Here is a 14,370-nt window from a genome sequence, read left to right as displayed (position 1 = left end):
ATAACACAGCGAAACTAGTTGGATATATTTGGATATAGCGGTGTTTTATAACTCTAAAGTTTCCCTGCTCTTACCAGACGCTTGCGGGGATTTCGCCAGAGTGTATCGCGACCGAAAAGTAAAACAAAATTTCAAGTTTGAGTTTCGCCTGAATTGTAAGCAACGCTCGATGTTTCATCAAGGCCTTTACTACTGTAGATACTGCTCAGTTTTGTTTGTGTAAAAATCCAATAAATTGTCTGTTGTCGATGTATAAGAGGGCCCGCCGATGCGTGTTTTGTAGTCAGTAAACATGACAAATTGGACTTCCGCACTTTCGTGTGAAAACGTTCATCGAACTCATACAATATCTCTATAGTTTTCAAATATGTTTAAGGTTGATAAATGTTTGAGAACATATTAAAAGCTTAGCTGAAAACATGTGAACACAGCAGAAATAATCAGCAAAGTTACGATGACGCTTTCTGTATTCAGATTCGAATAACGATTTCGATTTTGTTGGTCGAGTTATTAAAACTCCTTGTCTATTTTTTTTTCGCAGTGTAAAACTTCACCATGTTGAAGAAACACACATGATGTTGGTAGTCTTTGGCGTTGGTGAAAATTGTTGCAGCCTCTCACCACAAAATAAAACGAAAGAATTCCTTCTCAAGAGTTTTTGATAATTGAAAACACCGACTCGGACTTGAAAGTGCACGCGCTGCACTATGCAAATGAGCTACTTGCACGCGTCAGACTTTCCTTTCAAAAGCTTTTGCAAACTATAATAATAATAATCATCATCATCATCATCATCATAATCATCATCTTTATACAGGAGGCTCCACTCACTAACGTCAAACGAGCAGAAACAATGACAAACCATCTAAAACAGGTTTTGGTCATGATTAAGCATTGCTTGAGAAGCTCACAAATTAACTCGATACCAGAGTAGAGAGTTTTCTTGCTATATTCTTAAGTTAGAACAAACGCAAAAGCGTACGCGTTAGTTTACAACTATAGCGAGCAGATCTTATTATTCACTCACAGCGCAAAATTGAAGTCTTGTTTTCGATCTTAAAAAAATCACCTTTTCCATTAGCTCAGAGCATAAAACTACATATTAGCGCCCTGGTTCTTATTCCCTGCCTTGTTCAACACCATCGCTGTGAAAAGTCCGCTAGAGAATCTCGCAACTCTCACCATTTGATCACGCAACGTGACAACATCCACGCGAGAACCCACGACATGTGCGTGGATCTGCGCGGATATAGGACGTCAGGATGGCGCAATTTGTTCTAAAAATAGCAAAATTGTCCCATATCATAGGTGCGCGCGGATCCCAAGACGGTCTCTGTCCCCGATTATGGCTCCTGACCGAACTTAATTCGAATTTGGGCCGACCCAAATTATCAAAAGTGCGCCTGTTAATTCAGACGTCGTACTTAATTCACCGAACTTAATTTAGTTTGAACCAAAACACATCGAAAGGTCAGCGGTTTTCAGGAAAGGTGTGTATGCATTAGGTTCGGCACTTGGGCACATGAAAAGTTCGACGCCTGAATCAAAGCCTTTCCAAAGCCGAAATTCCCGGCTGAGCTAGGCGGGAAGAACGGCTGAGCCGCTTCAAATTCAAATAGCCGCTCTTAACTGATTCAGACGCCGAACTTTTCAAGTACTTAATTAAACGTATTAGGTTCGGCTTATGAAAAGTTCGGCGTCTGAACTGGGCCTAACTTTTTGCATCTAAAATATCATTATTAACACAAACCACTCACCATTAACTGAGCTTATTCCTAAGTCGGATGAAGGGGTGACTTTGTTATTAACCTCTGTCGCGTAATCTATTTTTGAATTGTGTAATATTTTCTTTAAATGCAGCCGCTTAAAAATTTTGAAGAGTTGGTTCTCAGGAGTTGAGAGGCTTAGTCTTTGATAAACAATAATGCACGGTTTGTTCACATTTACTCTCGGTTCAAAGACTGTTCAATGTGCCTTTTTCTTATTTCTAGCTTTTAATCATTTCTTTTCCGCTGTTCTAGCTTTTTGATCCCGTGGAGTTTGGTTTTATTCCGCTCTACTCGCCTGCAGTGAAACTTAATAGCGGGTAAGAAATTTCACCGCTAGTTTTCTCTTCAACAATTTTGTGCATTTGAGCAATGCGATTTTGTATGTTGGTGTGACTACTTTTCTGAAAAGAACCCACCTTACCTGCACAGCAGCCCAAAATCATTACCGCTTATGCTAGCCACTATGTTTAATGCGACTTGACATTTTTCAGTCTGTGGCTACGTTTTCGTTTACTTTCTATTAAAAATCACTTAAAGACAATGTGTAAATGAAAATGCATTTACAAGATCTGAGTTTTTTTCTTCTTGTCAGTGTATCCAGGCGTCACTTTATCAATGCCTTGTCTCTCAAAATGTTTTGCACAGCCGGAGATTTGCAATATTTACACAACAATAGTTCATTTCTTTTTTTCGGGTCCTGTGTTCCCTGTGCGAGCCCTTGTCGGGTAAATAAGTAAAATGGGTAAGTAGTAATAGACGCTCATATGAGCGGTAACCAATCAGGAGCCGAGAAAGACGATAGGCTATTGTTTGGAGAACAATGGATGCTATTGTTTTCCAAATCCAAGATGGCCGCCACAAATTTCAGCCAATCAGGAGCCGAATTAAGAATTCAAGATGGCGGCGCCCACGAAAGTTGGCCATGTTGGAAAACAGCCCACCAGCCTCGACGGAGGACTGAGATCGGTCTCACGGATTTCCATGGCGACACAAATCACGCCAGGGTCACGCAAAAAATGTCATGCAACTTCAAAATCGATACTTACAGTGTCCTGTGGTCCTAAACGACAGAGGTCCGTCCGACAAGTGGCCATGATGAAGACTGAGAGACTTGGGTCCGAGTCTAGCCTATATAGGGGTGGTGCAAAGCATCATGGGACAATGACATCACCGGTATCCAATCAGAGGAAAGAAATCAGAATGAATTAAAAACAGTGGCTTCCCCGGTCCCCCTCTCTTAAGGAGAGCACTAAACCCCGAGCGTGTCGATAAGTGGGGCACTCCCCGAGGGCTGGTTACCCCGGCTCGTGCAGGAAATCCCGGACCGATCGGCACTCCCGGGGTGGGTATCATCGAGGCGCCACCTTGACTCTTTGTGGCCGGGCACTATCTACCAAAAACTATGTACAAAAACAGAAAGTCCCGACCCTTCCCTAATCGAACCTTGTCCCGCGGGCTACGCGATCCGTCCAAAGACGCGCCAGTTCGCTAGGGGTAAAACTATTTACAAGTTGCCGGGGTGTTGCCGGACTTTGAAAAACAAAACTATTTACAATTCGAACAAGGTTTCAGCATTTTCCATATCTACATCATTGAACCCAGATGGTGTGTACCCATAAGGATAGGACTTGAAGGTGTCCGGATCGACCACACGTTTGTCAAACACCAATCCATATCTTTTGGTTCGTGGACCCACTTTGAACTGTTTGGTGGCCGAATATCTGGTGAAGAAATTGGGATTGACGACGTTGATGTTTCTGCGTTCGTCAAGAGGATCCGTCAATTCATCCAGAAGGTTCTGGCGCATGATGTTGTAGTTATGTTGTTGTTGACCACGAACATAGAGGGTGAAGCCACGCACTTTGCAGCACACTTTACCGTGTTTGGTCTTGTATCCATAATTCTTTGGTCCTGCTGAGGTGAAATCGATGATGTTATCTCCATCGTCCAATTTGTTGGTCATTTCACCCAGAAAGTCTCCCAGAGGAATGTCGGGTTGGCCAGGCTTCCAGGAGAAAATGACAGAGTCCGTGTCGAAGTATAAGACTTGTTGTTGTAGCTGCTCTAAATAGGAGTACAACTTTAAACGGGCCCAACAGGTGAAGGCAGCAATGAAAATGTTGACACGTCCGTTGTCGGGCTGGTTTTCTCTTAGATTTGAATAGACCACCTCCAAGGAATCTTGTGAACAAATGCGGACCGTGTGGATGTCTGTGAAGGTGTTTGACACTAGAGCAAAGAGATGAGCGGGTGTGGTGACTGCCTCAGTGGTTTTCTTTTGAAGATTTTCGCCAAACTTGCCCCAGAAACTATTCAACATTAACTTTGCCGTAGCTTTACGTCCTGGATTTTTTTCGATGAGGAGAGGATCTAAGGTGATGCCTTCTTTGTCTTGGTAGTCACGGACGTATTGCTGTTTCTGTTCCTCAGTCTGCGCCCATCTAGGATACCCGGCTGATTCCTGTTTTACTTTTAACCACATGTTGACATAGTCAGCAAAGAGCCCTTCTTCACGTTGTTCTTCTGAAAAATGCCAGACTTCGTGGATGTGTACGATGCGGTACCCGACCTCTACTGCTTTGACGAGTTCAGGGGTGCACCACGTACCCCTAAGAAGACGTTGCTCTGAAGAGTGAGGACAATGATGCGATTTTTCCAAGAGGTCCTTGGTCATCTCCTCTTCCATGCAGGTTCTGCAAAGAGGTTAAGTCAGTTTACCACGATGTCGGAAGGGCAAGACGGGATGATACAAATGATAGGGAGGAATCACATCTACTTTTGCTTCACCGAAGTACGCATGGATGTCTTGGTTCTCTGGGTTGGTGATGATGATGGGATGACCAATGGGATACTGTTGTGTCTTGTTAGCCCACGGGTACAAGGTGGTCACGTCCACGTATTTGATTTGTTCACCCTGGGCCTCGTTGGCCACATGATGGAGGCGAACAGCGTTGGTTCGTCCCCCAAAGAAGGCATCTCTTGGATTAAGAGGTTCGACCATCTCGTACGATGCTAAGAACTGTTTGAGATCTTCATTGCTTTTGACTTCACGATTCCAATCACATTCCCACATGATTTGAAGGTTGTACCCGTGCTCGCGCAGAAGACGGTGTTTCTGTTGAGTGACTTCAAACAATTCTTGGATGGTACGATCAGGATGGAATTTTGAATGTCGGTCACGATGATGGGGATGACAACGAGGACAACCGTGCCATAGACATCCGTGAAATTCATAGACAATGTGGTTCTGTACGTCGAGGCCATCTACAAGAAAGTGGAGCACTCTCTGTTCGCCGCCATTGCTCGCATGTCGAATGCAGTCTGCTTGAGGCACGTCGTTGGGGGAAGAGGGACTGTCACGACGAAGAAGCTGTTCCTGCCATGCTAGCCACTTGTACGCTTTTACGGATTGGTTGGAACGAGCTCCTTGCCATCCTTGCATGGGTTCTGTGGCTATGCTGTTGGGAGTCAGGAGCTTCTTCCGCCAGAACCGATTGCACGCAGACGCTATGGTTACACACTTCTCGATGGGGTCAAATTCGGCATCTTGCTGGAATTCGTTTCGGAACTTTCGACATCCGGCTTTTAGGAGTTTGACATCTGACTCACAGTAGGCTCTCATTTCTGTTTTAAGAATGAAGATGAAGTTGTTTCTGACCTTCTCTGCATACCACTGCTCAAATTCTGCCTTCTTCTTAGCCGACATGCCATCAGGATCATACATCTCAGCAGGAGGCATGGGTCCTTCGTAGTCTTGATTTTCACGAGTATTGAATTTGTGAGGAAAGAACCCTTTGACTAATTCTTGGATGCCAAAGGTAGAAGGGAAGTTAGTAAGAGGAAAGGGAAGGAAGCAGAGTGAATCTTTGAAGGTCAATCGGTCTGATTTGAAGGACAGCACTTTGGTGCCGACGGTGATCTGATCCGTGACTTCCCGATGCTTTGCGTAGCAATGTTGCAACAGGAACATCCCGTCATATCCTTTGAGGTAATGAAAGACAGCAATCACGTTCCGATCGTCCCCGTCTTGATCAACAGCCAAAGATTCCAACCATTCAAAGAAAGTCTCTGTACAGTCTGCACCATAGAAGGATTCTGTGTGGTCCTCTTCGTCGCTCTCGGCGTTAAGCAAGATGGGAGTTTGCACTCCCTCGTCGTCCACGGTCGCTTCATAGTCACAATAGACTTGGAGGGGTGGATCTCTCTCTACCCACACTCTGGTATCTGGATCTTCGGGATCGGGTTCTTCAAAAGGACGCGTCCCCACTTCGTCGCGCGGCACCCGTTTCGTCTTGGGATCATCCTCTGCTTCCGGAATGGTCTGGATGTAACATTGGTGAGAAGCGACGTGCACTTGTTGTTCACAAATGGGGCATTCTCCCCATCCGCACTTGCGTTGTTTAGGTTTACTTCTAGATTTATCTGCATTCTCGACTTCATACGTCTTGCAACACTCGAGGCATTTTTTGTAGGTGAGACAGATGGAAGGAATATTTTTACCGCGACGATGAAGATGGTAAGAGTAACAGTCCTCACCAACAAAGGATCGATGACACAGACGACAAAGAGAAGGGGGTGAAGGAAACTGGCCCGGACCCAATGATCGTTTAGCCTCTGTGAAATCCGGGCAGTCCTGTCGATGACAAGATGGACACCATTTACCATCGCAGGGATGATTTTCATGATCATCGTGATCGTACCCCCGATTACACTCATCACAGAAGTAACTCTTGGGCAGAAAACCCGAGAACGAGTTACACCCATCGTAATGGTCATCTTCTTTTGACTTTGATCTGGTAGCCAGGGAGAACCGCTTGGAACTTTTGTAGTTCGGAGATGCCACATGGTCCCTCATGCACCCCAGCTAGACGATGGAGGGCTTGGGCTTCCCGCTCCTGGACAGGATAACCCTGTTTGAAATTATGGTAATGACGATCCCTGGTATTACCGTTTGCATCGATTAAGGCTTTCATGGTCACGATGGCCCGAGCACAACACAACTCGTACTTGTTCTTGATGGTGATGCGGGAATGTTTCACGATTCCACGGACAGATGCACTGCTCGGTTTGTAGCGTTTGCCATGTCCACTCCCAGGACTAGACGTATGAATGAAAGTGGTCTCCACCGTGAATGAGTCGTCAGGGGTGACTTCCTGGTTTGAATTTAACTTCTGCGCCATGGCTTGGAGATACGTGTCTAAGCGCTCTACTTCGACGAGGTGCGATGACCAGGCGAAACGATCGCCGAGGGGATAGAGATCGGCTCCGGCGTAAAACACGCTGATATGGCTGTGAAGTGAACATGACTGTCTCACGACTAGCAATGAAAATGACTCAATGGTACACATGCACGACTTATCTTACTTAGATGATGTCATATCTGACCAATCATAACAAAATGTGACCAAATAAGGAAATGAGTATACACCAATCACCATCTAGTACTTTTACAAAGCACGCGGGAAACACGTTCATCCACATATGTACTATCAAACATGTGAAACTATAGCATATTGTAAAATTCTGTATCATAAACCCTGGGCACCACATTCAATAATAATAATAATAATAATAACATTAATATTAAATAAAGGGTAACAAATCCCAGTAACTTACTTGTTTTGCCACGATATCTTCCATTACGAAAACAGATGTTAGCGCTCAATACACATCCGAGGAAGTAAAGTGAAGTGACGGGTCTCGGATGACACTTATATACCCTTCTATTCGCTCCAAAGCATCGTGGGACGGTGACCTCATCGGGAACCAATCCTATACTTGCCCCACTCCCTTCTCGGTCGAAGGGCTAAAATAGGGGTAAGGGGGTACTCCCCTTTCCAAAGCATCGTGGGACCGTGACCTCATCGGGAACCAATCCTATACTTGCCCCACTCCCTTCTCGGTCGAAGGGCTAAAATAGGGGTGAGGGGTACTCCCCGTTCCAAAGCATCGTGGGACGATGACCTCATCGGGAACCAATCCTAGACTTGCCCCACTCCCTTCTCGACCAAGGGGTAAAATAGGGGTAAGGGGTACTCCCTCTTAGTCGCATGGCGTGACGAAACGGTTCCCGATTGGTAGTTCACCGGGAACCAATCAGAGGCGAGCACGCACGACGTGATAGTGACATCAGCATAAGGAATGAGATACTTACAGTTGGCTTCCCCAGTCCCCTCCCTTTAAATGAGCAAAACGCTCACAAAAAATATTTCTCGGTAGAGATGAAAAAAGGAAAGGGGTACCCGCGAAAGGTCAATAATCACACAGAATTGAAAAAGAAAAAAAACTATTTTTTAATCACTCGTTTGCATGTTTTGCAATGAAACTTTTGTACCAATCCCAAAAAGCATGACATTCAGTGATAGGGCAATGATGAACAGTGTCATCGGCATGAAAACCGCAACTGAGTAACAATTTCTCTTGGGGAATGATGTGTCTGAGTTTATCGTATTTAGGACATCCTAAAGTTTCTAGATCGAGACAAGGAATGTTCAGTTTCACCAACAGATCTTTCTCCACATGGCCTCCTTTATATCCCACCATGGTTCTCTCGCCATTACTGCAATCACTACGAGATTCATGAGGATCTGAAATCATGGACCCCTGCCGATGTTCTACGGTTGAACCGTAGAACATCGGCAGGGGTCCTAGTTTATTCGACACGTAGCTTAACAGTGGGAATGAAATTCCTTGACGCCTCTTCGCAAGAGACGTGTTAAGAAATCAATTTAATCAGACCGCGATCTGACAACAGAAACACGAACCCGTCAAGTTGATCGAATGAATACAGGCTGAGAAACAAGGGCACAAACAGACATTTTCATTTTCCTTATTTATCTGCAAAGACAAAACACGGAGATTATTCAGCGGATAAATTGAAAAACCTGCCACTTCAGATGCCGGTAAATGTATTTGTTAATAGAGGACGCTTCTTTGCTGTAAACAAAACAACACGGTGTCCTTGGGCATCGCAGGAATTAAATTCGGTGTTCAATTAATGTTTGATTGGTCAGGAGTGAGTTTTTTTGCAATCGCTTCTTTCCATTCAAAACAACTCGCAAAATATGGCACACAAACCGCTCGAAATAAAGTAAGAACAAGAATTTCAACAGGTATTTTTACTAAGTATAACGGCGTACTATTCTATTCACAAATTTAAACAATAGCCTTTAAATCTGGCCAGAACTCTGGATAGACTGATCACTTAATGGACATTACAAACCTTTCTAAAGCGGTAAATACTGCTCCTACGGCTCAGTCCCCTTTTACCAGTTAAGATCTCTGGTGCGAAGTTCTAATTACCAGGGCCGAGAAATGTAGAACTTTTAAATTATCCTGGCAAAGAGACAGTCAACATGGTCAAGCGCGAGGTGAGCAAAAAGCGCGACTTGCGAGTGATGATATAAGAAAAAAGAAAAACTGTCAAGCCTCGTATCCCCTTTAAGTCGCTTGCACTCGAATGAGAAAAGGGTCGTCTCCTCAACTGTGAGGTCGTGCTGCCCTAGAAGCTACAAAGAAAAAGAAAACTACAAAGCAAGCCTCTCTTCACTCTCTGAAATAATAATTGGTGAGAAGGGCAAGGTAGAGAAACTTGGGAGTGCTGGGAACTAATAAATTATGCTGTCCCGTGTTGGACACTTTCACTTATGGATACTAACTGTGGGACTCTATGTTGGAAAAGTACATCGTCAGACAGCATAAAAGATATTAAAGGGACTAATGGTACACTAATCTCTCAGTTCCCTGGATTTTTCTTCTGCTCAGCTCAGATAAATCACATTTAATAATGACAACTGTATTTCATTATTCCAGGCAAACTATTAAGATTTAAATCCTCAAAATTATGCATGAAAGTATAATTTAATGAGCTTGACTGTTAGTTCCCAATGAAACACCCGGAGAATAAATTCTCACAGAACCACAGCCTAAAGAGGCTAAGCTGCTCTGCTGCTTCAGGGATTAAGCCAAACGATGTCATTTGGGTGTCAATACAATTAAGATTTAAAACCTCAAAATTATGCATGAAAGTATATTAAAATGAGCTTGACTGTTAGTTCCCAATGAAACACCCGGAGAATAAATTCTCACAGAACCACAGCCTAAAGAGGCTAAGCTGCTCTGCTGCTTCAGGGATTGAGCCAAACAATATCATTTGGGTGTCAATACAATTACTGTAAGATTTAAATCCTCAACTTTATGCATGAAAGTATATTTAAATGAGCTTGACTCTTAGTTCCCAATGAAACACCTGGAGAATAAATTCTCACAGAACCACAGCCTAAAGAGGCTAAGCTACTCTGCTGCTTCAGGGATTAAGCTAAACAATATTGTTTTGGTATCGAAACAATTAAGATTTAAATCATTGATCAAAAATTATGTATTAATGTTTAATTTCAGTAAGCCTGACTTTTTCTTCCCAATGAAACACCCGGAGAATGAATTCTCACAGAACCACAGCCTAAAGAGGCTAAGCTGCTCTGCTACTTCAGGGATTAAGCCAAAACAATATCATTTAGTTGTCAACACAATTAAAATTTAAATCCTCAAAATTATGCATGAAAGTATATTTAAATAAGCTTGACGGTTAGTTCCATATGAAACACCCGGAGAATAAATTCTCGCAGAACCACAGCCTAGAGAGGCTAAGCTGCTCTCTTGCTTCAGGGATGAGGCTTAACAATATTTGGTGCCAAATCAAAATTAAATTCTCAAGTTTAGTAATATTTTAATAATAAATTAGTAATCAATTAGTAATAAAATGAACATTTAAAATATTTTTAAGTGTATCTAGTGGTCAAAATTCAATAGATGTGTAACCTTGAAGAGGCAGGGCAAAAAAATGCTTAATTTAGCCATTATGTAGTATTTGAAACAACACTCACTGTGACACTTGTGTTTTAGTGACAATGACAACAATAGACTTACTCACTGTGATGCAATGAGGACTTACACTCACTTCATTTTTAGCCGAGGATCGATCCTAGGACCATTTAGCATTTTACGAACTCTTTCAAGGCTTCCAACGGTTGTTTAACCAGACTTGCTTCGACATTGCAGGGCTTGAACACGCTTTATATTTTCTGGTGAAGGTGGCGGCGTCTCGAGCAAGTAGGCGGAAATCTCACCAGTTCCCGCCATTTCATCGATTGGAAGGGAATTTATCAAAGGTTGATTGTTTTGAACTCCACTGAAACGATCATTCATCGCCTTGTAGATTTTTACCGTCGAATTGGGTTAGCAGGAATGCCAGAACTAGTGGAAACCGACCGTATAACTTTTCCTTTCCGAGCCAAACCATCGAGGTCCATCGACCTTGGCTCCAAATGTGGTCGATTTAGTAAGGTCGGTGCAAACTTCAACAATACCATGGATAAACTGTTCTTGCTACGGTAGTTATAGGATTCGGTCTGTAAGACAGTTCACTCGAAATTGCGTCCGGTTTGCGTACTATCCGAACACTCGTGAATACGGATAATAGTTCACATACGACCATTCTCTCCGGCGCTCAATCTTAAATGTTATTATCGCTGTCATAATAATTAACCATTCGCAATGCATGACTATTTCTTGTCTGGTCTTCTTCTTTTACTCTTGCGGTGAGATGCGTGACAGGTCGATTACCGCAAACTACACAGCGATGACAGAATTTTCGATCTCGTAACACAACCCCCCGGAAAGTAGAACCCATACCCTGCTGCGAATTTCAGAATCGCATGAATCTCGTCATGTTGTACATCGAGTATATGTCCTTGATCAGTTCACTGAGGACTTCAGGTTTTTGGAAATGTTCAGCCTTGAGGGGTTGATAGGTCAATCCATGTATCTTCCTTCTCACAAAATTCACAGTTCGTTTGTCTTTGTCGCTCAAGTTCTTGTACGGTACGGGGATGAAGAAAGCATGGCGCCCGTGTTCTTCGTGCCAAGTGTAATAAGCTAATTCTCTGCTGTGAAATGTCTTGTTGAGAAAGAAACCTTCTAAATCCAAAATGAAGCAGAGTTCATCCTGTAACACCTCCATGTTTAAAAATGAATGAATGTTCACTTGCAAATGGGTCTTTATGAGATAGTTTGACCAATCAAAGCTTGCCACGTCACTTTACTCGTCCCAGATCCAGTTCCCTTCAGAGGAGCCTACCAACCCCCATCGTCGCCTTCCCATGACATCATTGATCAATCCTCCGTTCCTCTTCTTTTCCTGCTGATACAGGCGTTCTCGTTCCCGTTCTTCAAGAGTTCCATTTCTCATTTTCGCTGCATACTGACGTTCCCTCTCTTGCCGTTCAGCATACTTTCTCTTTCTTTTTTCCTCTCTTTCTTGAATTTCGGCCTTCTTCCTCTCGAAGTCTCTTTGCTGGGGTATGAACAACTCATGGGGTCGTGGATACCCTTCTTGGATGTTATCCCCTTCCATCCAAGCTTTGGCTTTGCCTCGGGGTTCTTGATCCACCCATTGGAAGAAATCGCACCAACGTTTGGGACATTTTAGATATAATCTCCCTGGATTCTTCTCTGACTGGGACAAGGACATGATCAATGGACGATGGCAGTAACACTTTATGATGTGTCCAGGTTTGGCCAGGTAGAAGTTGTGGAGTTGATGTTTGGCCGACTCTAAGTAATTCTCTACACTGTCTACAGCGCAGCTGACAAAACAATTTTGGACGGGGCACTTGTAGTACTCCCAATGGCCGTACTGAGTGTTGGTCTCTTTCTTTTGTAAAGTATCGTTCGGATGCACAGGGCAAGAGTACAGGATCTCCGTGTTCCCTAGGATCGGTAGTGACGGATTTCTGAAGGTTTATGTAGAGGTTTGAGCAGTATTAGAAGGGTCTTGTTTCCATTGCTGTGCGAGTCCGTCCAAAAAGACGTCAGGGTCAAAGATTTCCCCTTCCTCTAGGACTTGCACTTCCACTATTTCCCCATTCTCTACAACAGGCGGAACTTCGTGAAACGTCTTTTCAATGTCTATGGAGTGAAAGGAGAAAAAAATAAAATGTCATAACCCTAAAAGCGTGTTTTCTCTAAGCATGGTTTTGAGTATGTGAGTCACCATGCGCACACGTCTGGGTTTGAGTTCGTGTCATCTCCAATAATGTCTTCGTTTTTGCTCCTTCTTTTGTTCTCTTCGTTTCAGTGGAAACGGTGTGTTTCGTTTTGCACAATCTTCCTCCAAAGTTAAATCCAAGAAATGTGTTTTTTTCGACAGATTCCCATTTGTGTAAAGGTTTCTGACTTCCACTTTGAGTAGGAAGCACACATTCCTTGATGACGAAGAAGATTGTTTCTTTAAAATACCCTTTAAGGGTGTGTCTTTCTTTATCCATTTATCCAAAGTGCGTTGACTCGTACCTTCGGGTTCCTGCTTGATCTTCTTGGTCTTTGGTTTCTTTTCTGCTTTCTCTTTCTTGACTACCCTCTTTCTCTTTTTGGTGGAAATCGGATAAGTAGTTGGTGAATATGGATTGTAAGAGTAATCTATCATGGCGTCTTCTTCTTTCTCTTGTTTTGGTAAGCACACACTTCCTTCACTCAACATGTAGCGAGTAGGAGATTCGTCTTCCATGTTTCTGGCAAGCTCGACTGACATAAGTTGTTCTGGCACTACTCTCAACTTGCGAATGATGTCAAATGAGGGGTGAACGACTTTTACCAGTGAGACAAACCAATCAGCGAATGCCACGTATCATGAGGTGATTTCCAATCTGACCAATCACATCACCTCATCGGACCATATAAGGAAGGGTGGCGTGATCCGACCTTTGACTTTCACGTCATGAGGGTGTGCGGTGTGATCTGTGCTCTGACTTTCACGTGATTCAGTACTTTTACCTTTGACGTCATTTGCAGATCTGACCAATCACAACACTTCTGAAGTGTATAAAAAGTTACTGCTGTGGTTTCTCATTAACTGATCATTATCCAGACTAACCAGTCCCAAAAACTGGTCTCTTCACGATGCCATATTGAACTCGCCTGGACTTGCCCCATTGTTTTGATTGTTTTAAACACTAACTTTGAACACGGATTGGTTATTTCAGAATCTATTATGTTTTCAAAATAAAAGCGCGCTTCCATTCAGTCCAGTCATTCTTGTCACAAACTCGAGTAAATAATATTTTTGAGCGGATAGCTTCCAAACATGCAAGTCGAATCCACATCTAAACCTATGTTAACCGTGGACGAAGTTGAGCGAAGCCAACGCAAGAAAGTAGCCACGATCATCGGTCATGCTTTCCAACTTACCTATGCCGCGTTTTATGACAAGCTCATTCATCAAAAGAGAGTAAATCGATGCTATGGCTGCGCTATTCATCACCCAAGCCAAAGGGAACACTCATGCCTGATGATGGATAATGAAGACGCGTGGTACTATTATCATGATGAAACCCGTGAGCAAATAGATCTTGATATCGTGATGAAGACTGTGAAAAGTGTTTGCAACACTCTGGGGTTGAAGCTTGGCCAGACATGGGAAAGATGTTGGATTGACAAGAAGGACGTGAAAAAGCTTCGAGGATGAATGAGGAGTTTTACATCACCTTGCCTAGTCACAGCAACCGCGCAGAGTTTCCACATAACCAAAGCAATCACTTCAAGATTC

General features: G+C 43.4%; 1 protein-coding gene across 1 annotated transcript; it reads right to left on the bottom strand.

Annotated features, from left to right (window-relative positions):
• Positions 1–2,323: 2,323 nt before the first annotated feature.
• On the bottom strand, positions 2,324–4,455 carry LOC145478725 (uncharacterized). The gene is made up of 2 exons (XM_081456873.1): positions 3,140–4,455; positions 2,324–3,003 (listed from the first exon to the last, which is right to left on the bottom strand). Exon 1 carries the CDS (start codon positions 4,453–4,455, stop codon positions 3,319–3,321), a length of 1,137 nt encoding a protein of 378 aa, XP_081312999.1. The 3' UTR covers positions 2,324–3,003; positions 3,140–3,318.
• Between the last annotated feature and the right edge of the window lie 9,915 nt (positions 4,456–14,370).

The sequence above is a fragment of the Orbicella franksi genome, chromosome 1, assembly GCF_964199315.1.
Source record: "Orbicella franksi chromosome 1, jaOrbFran1.1, whole genome shotgun sequence".
NCBI classification, from domain to species: domain Eukaryota; kingdom Metazoa; phylum Cnidaria; class Anthozoa; order Scleractinia; family Merulinidae; genus Orbicella; species Orbicella franksi.
This window is presented reverse-complemented; position numbering and strand designations above follow the sequence as displayed.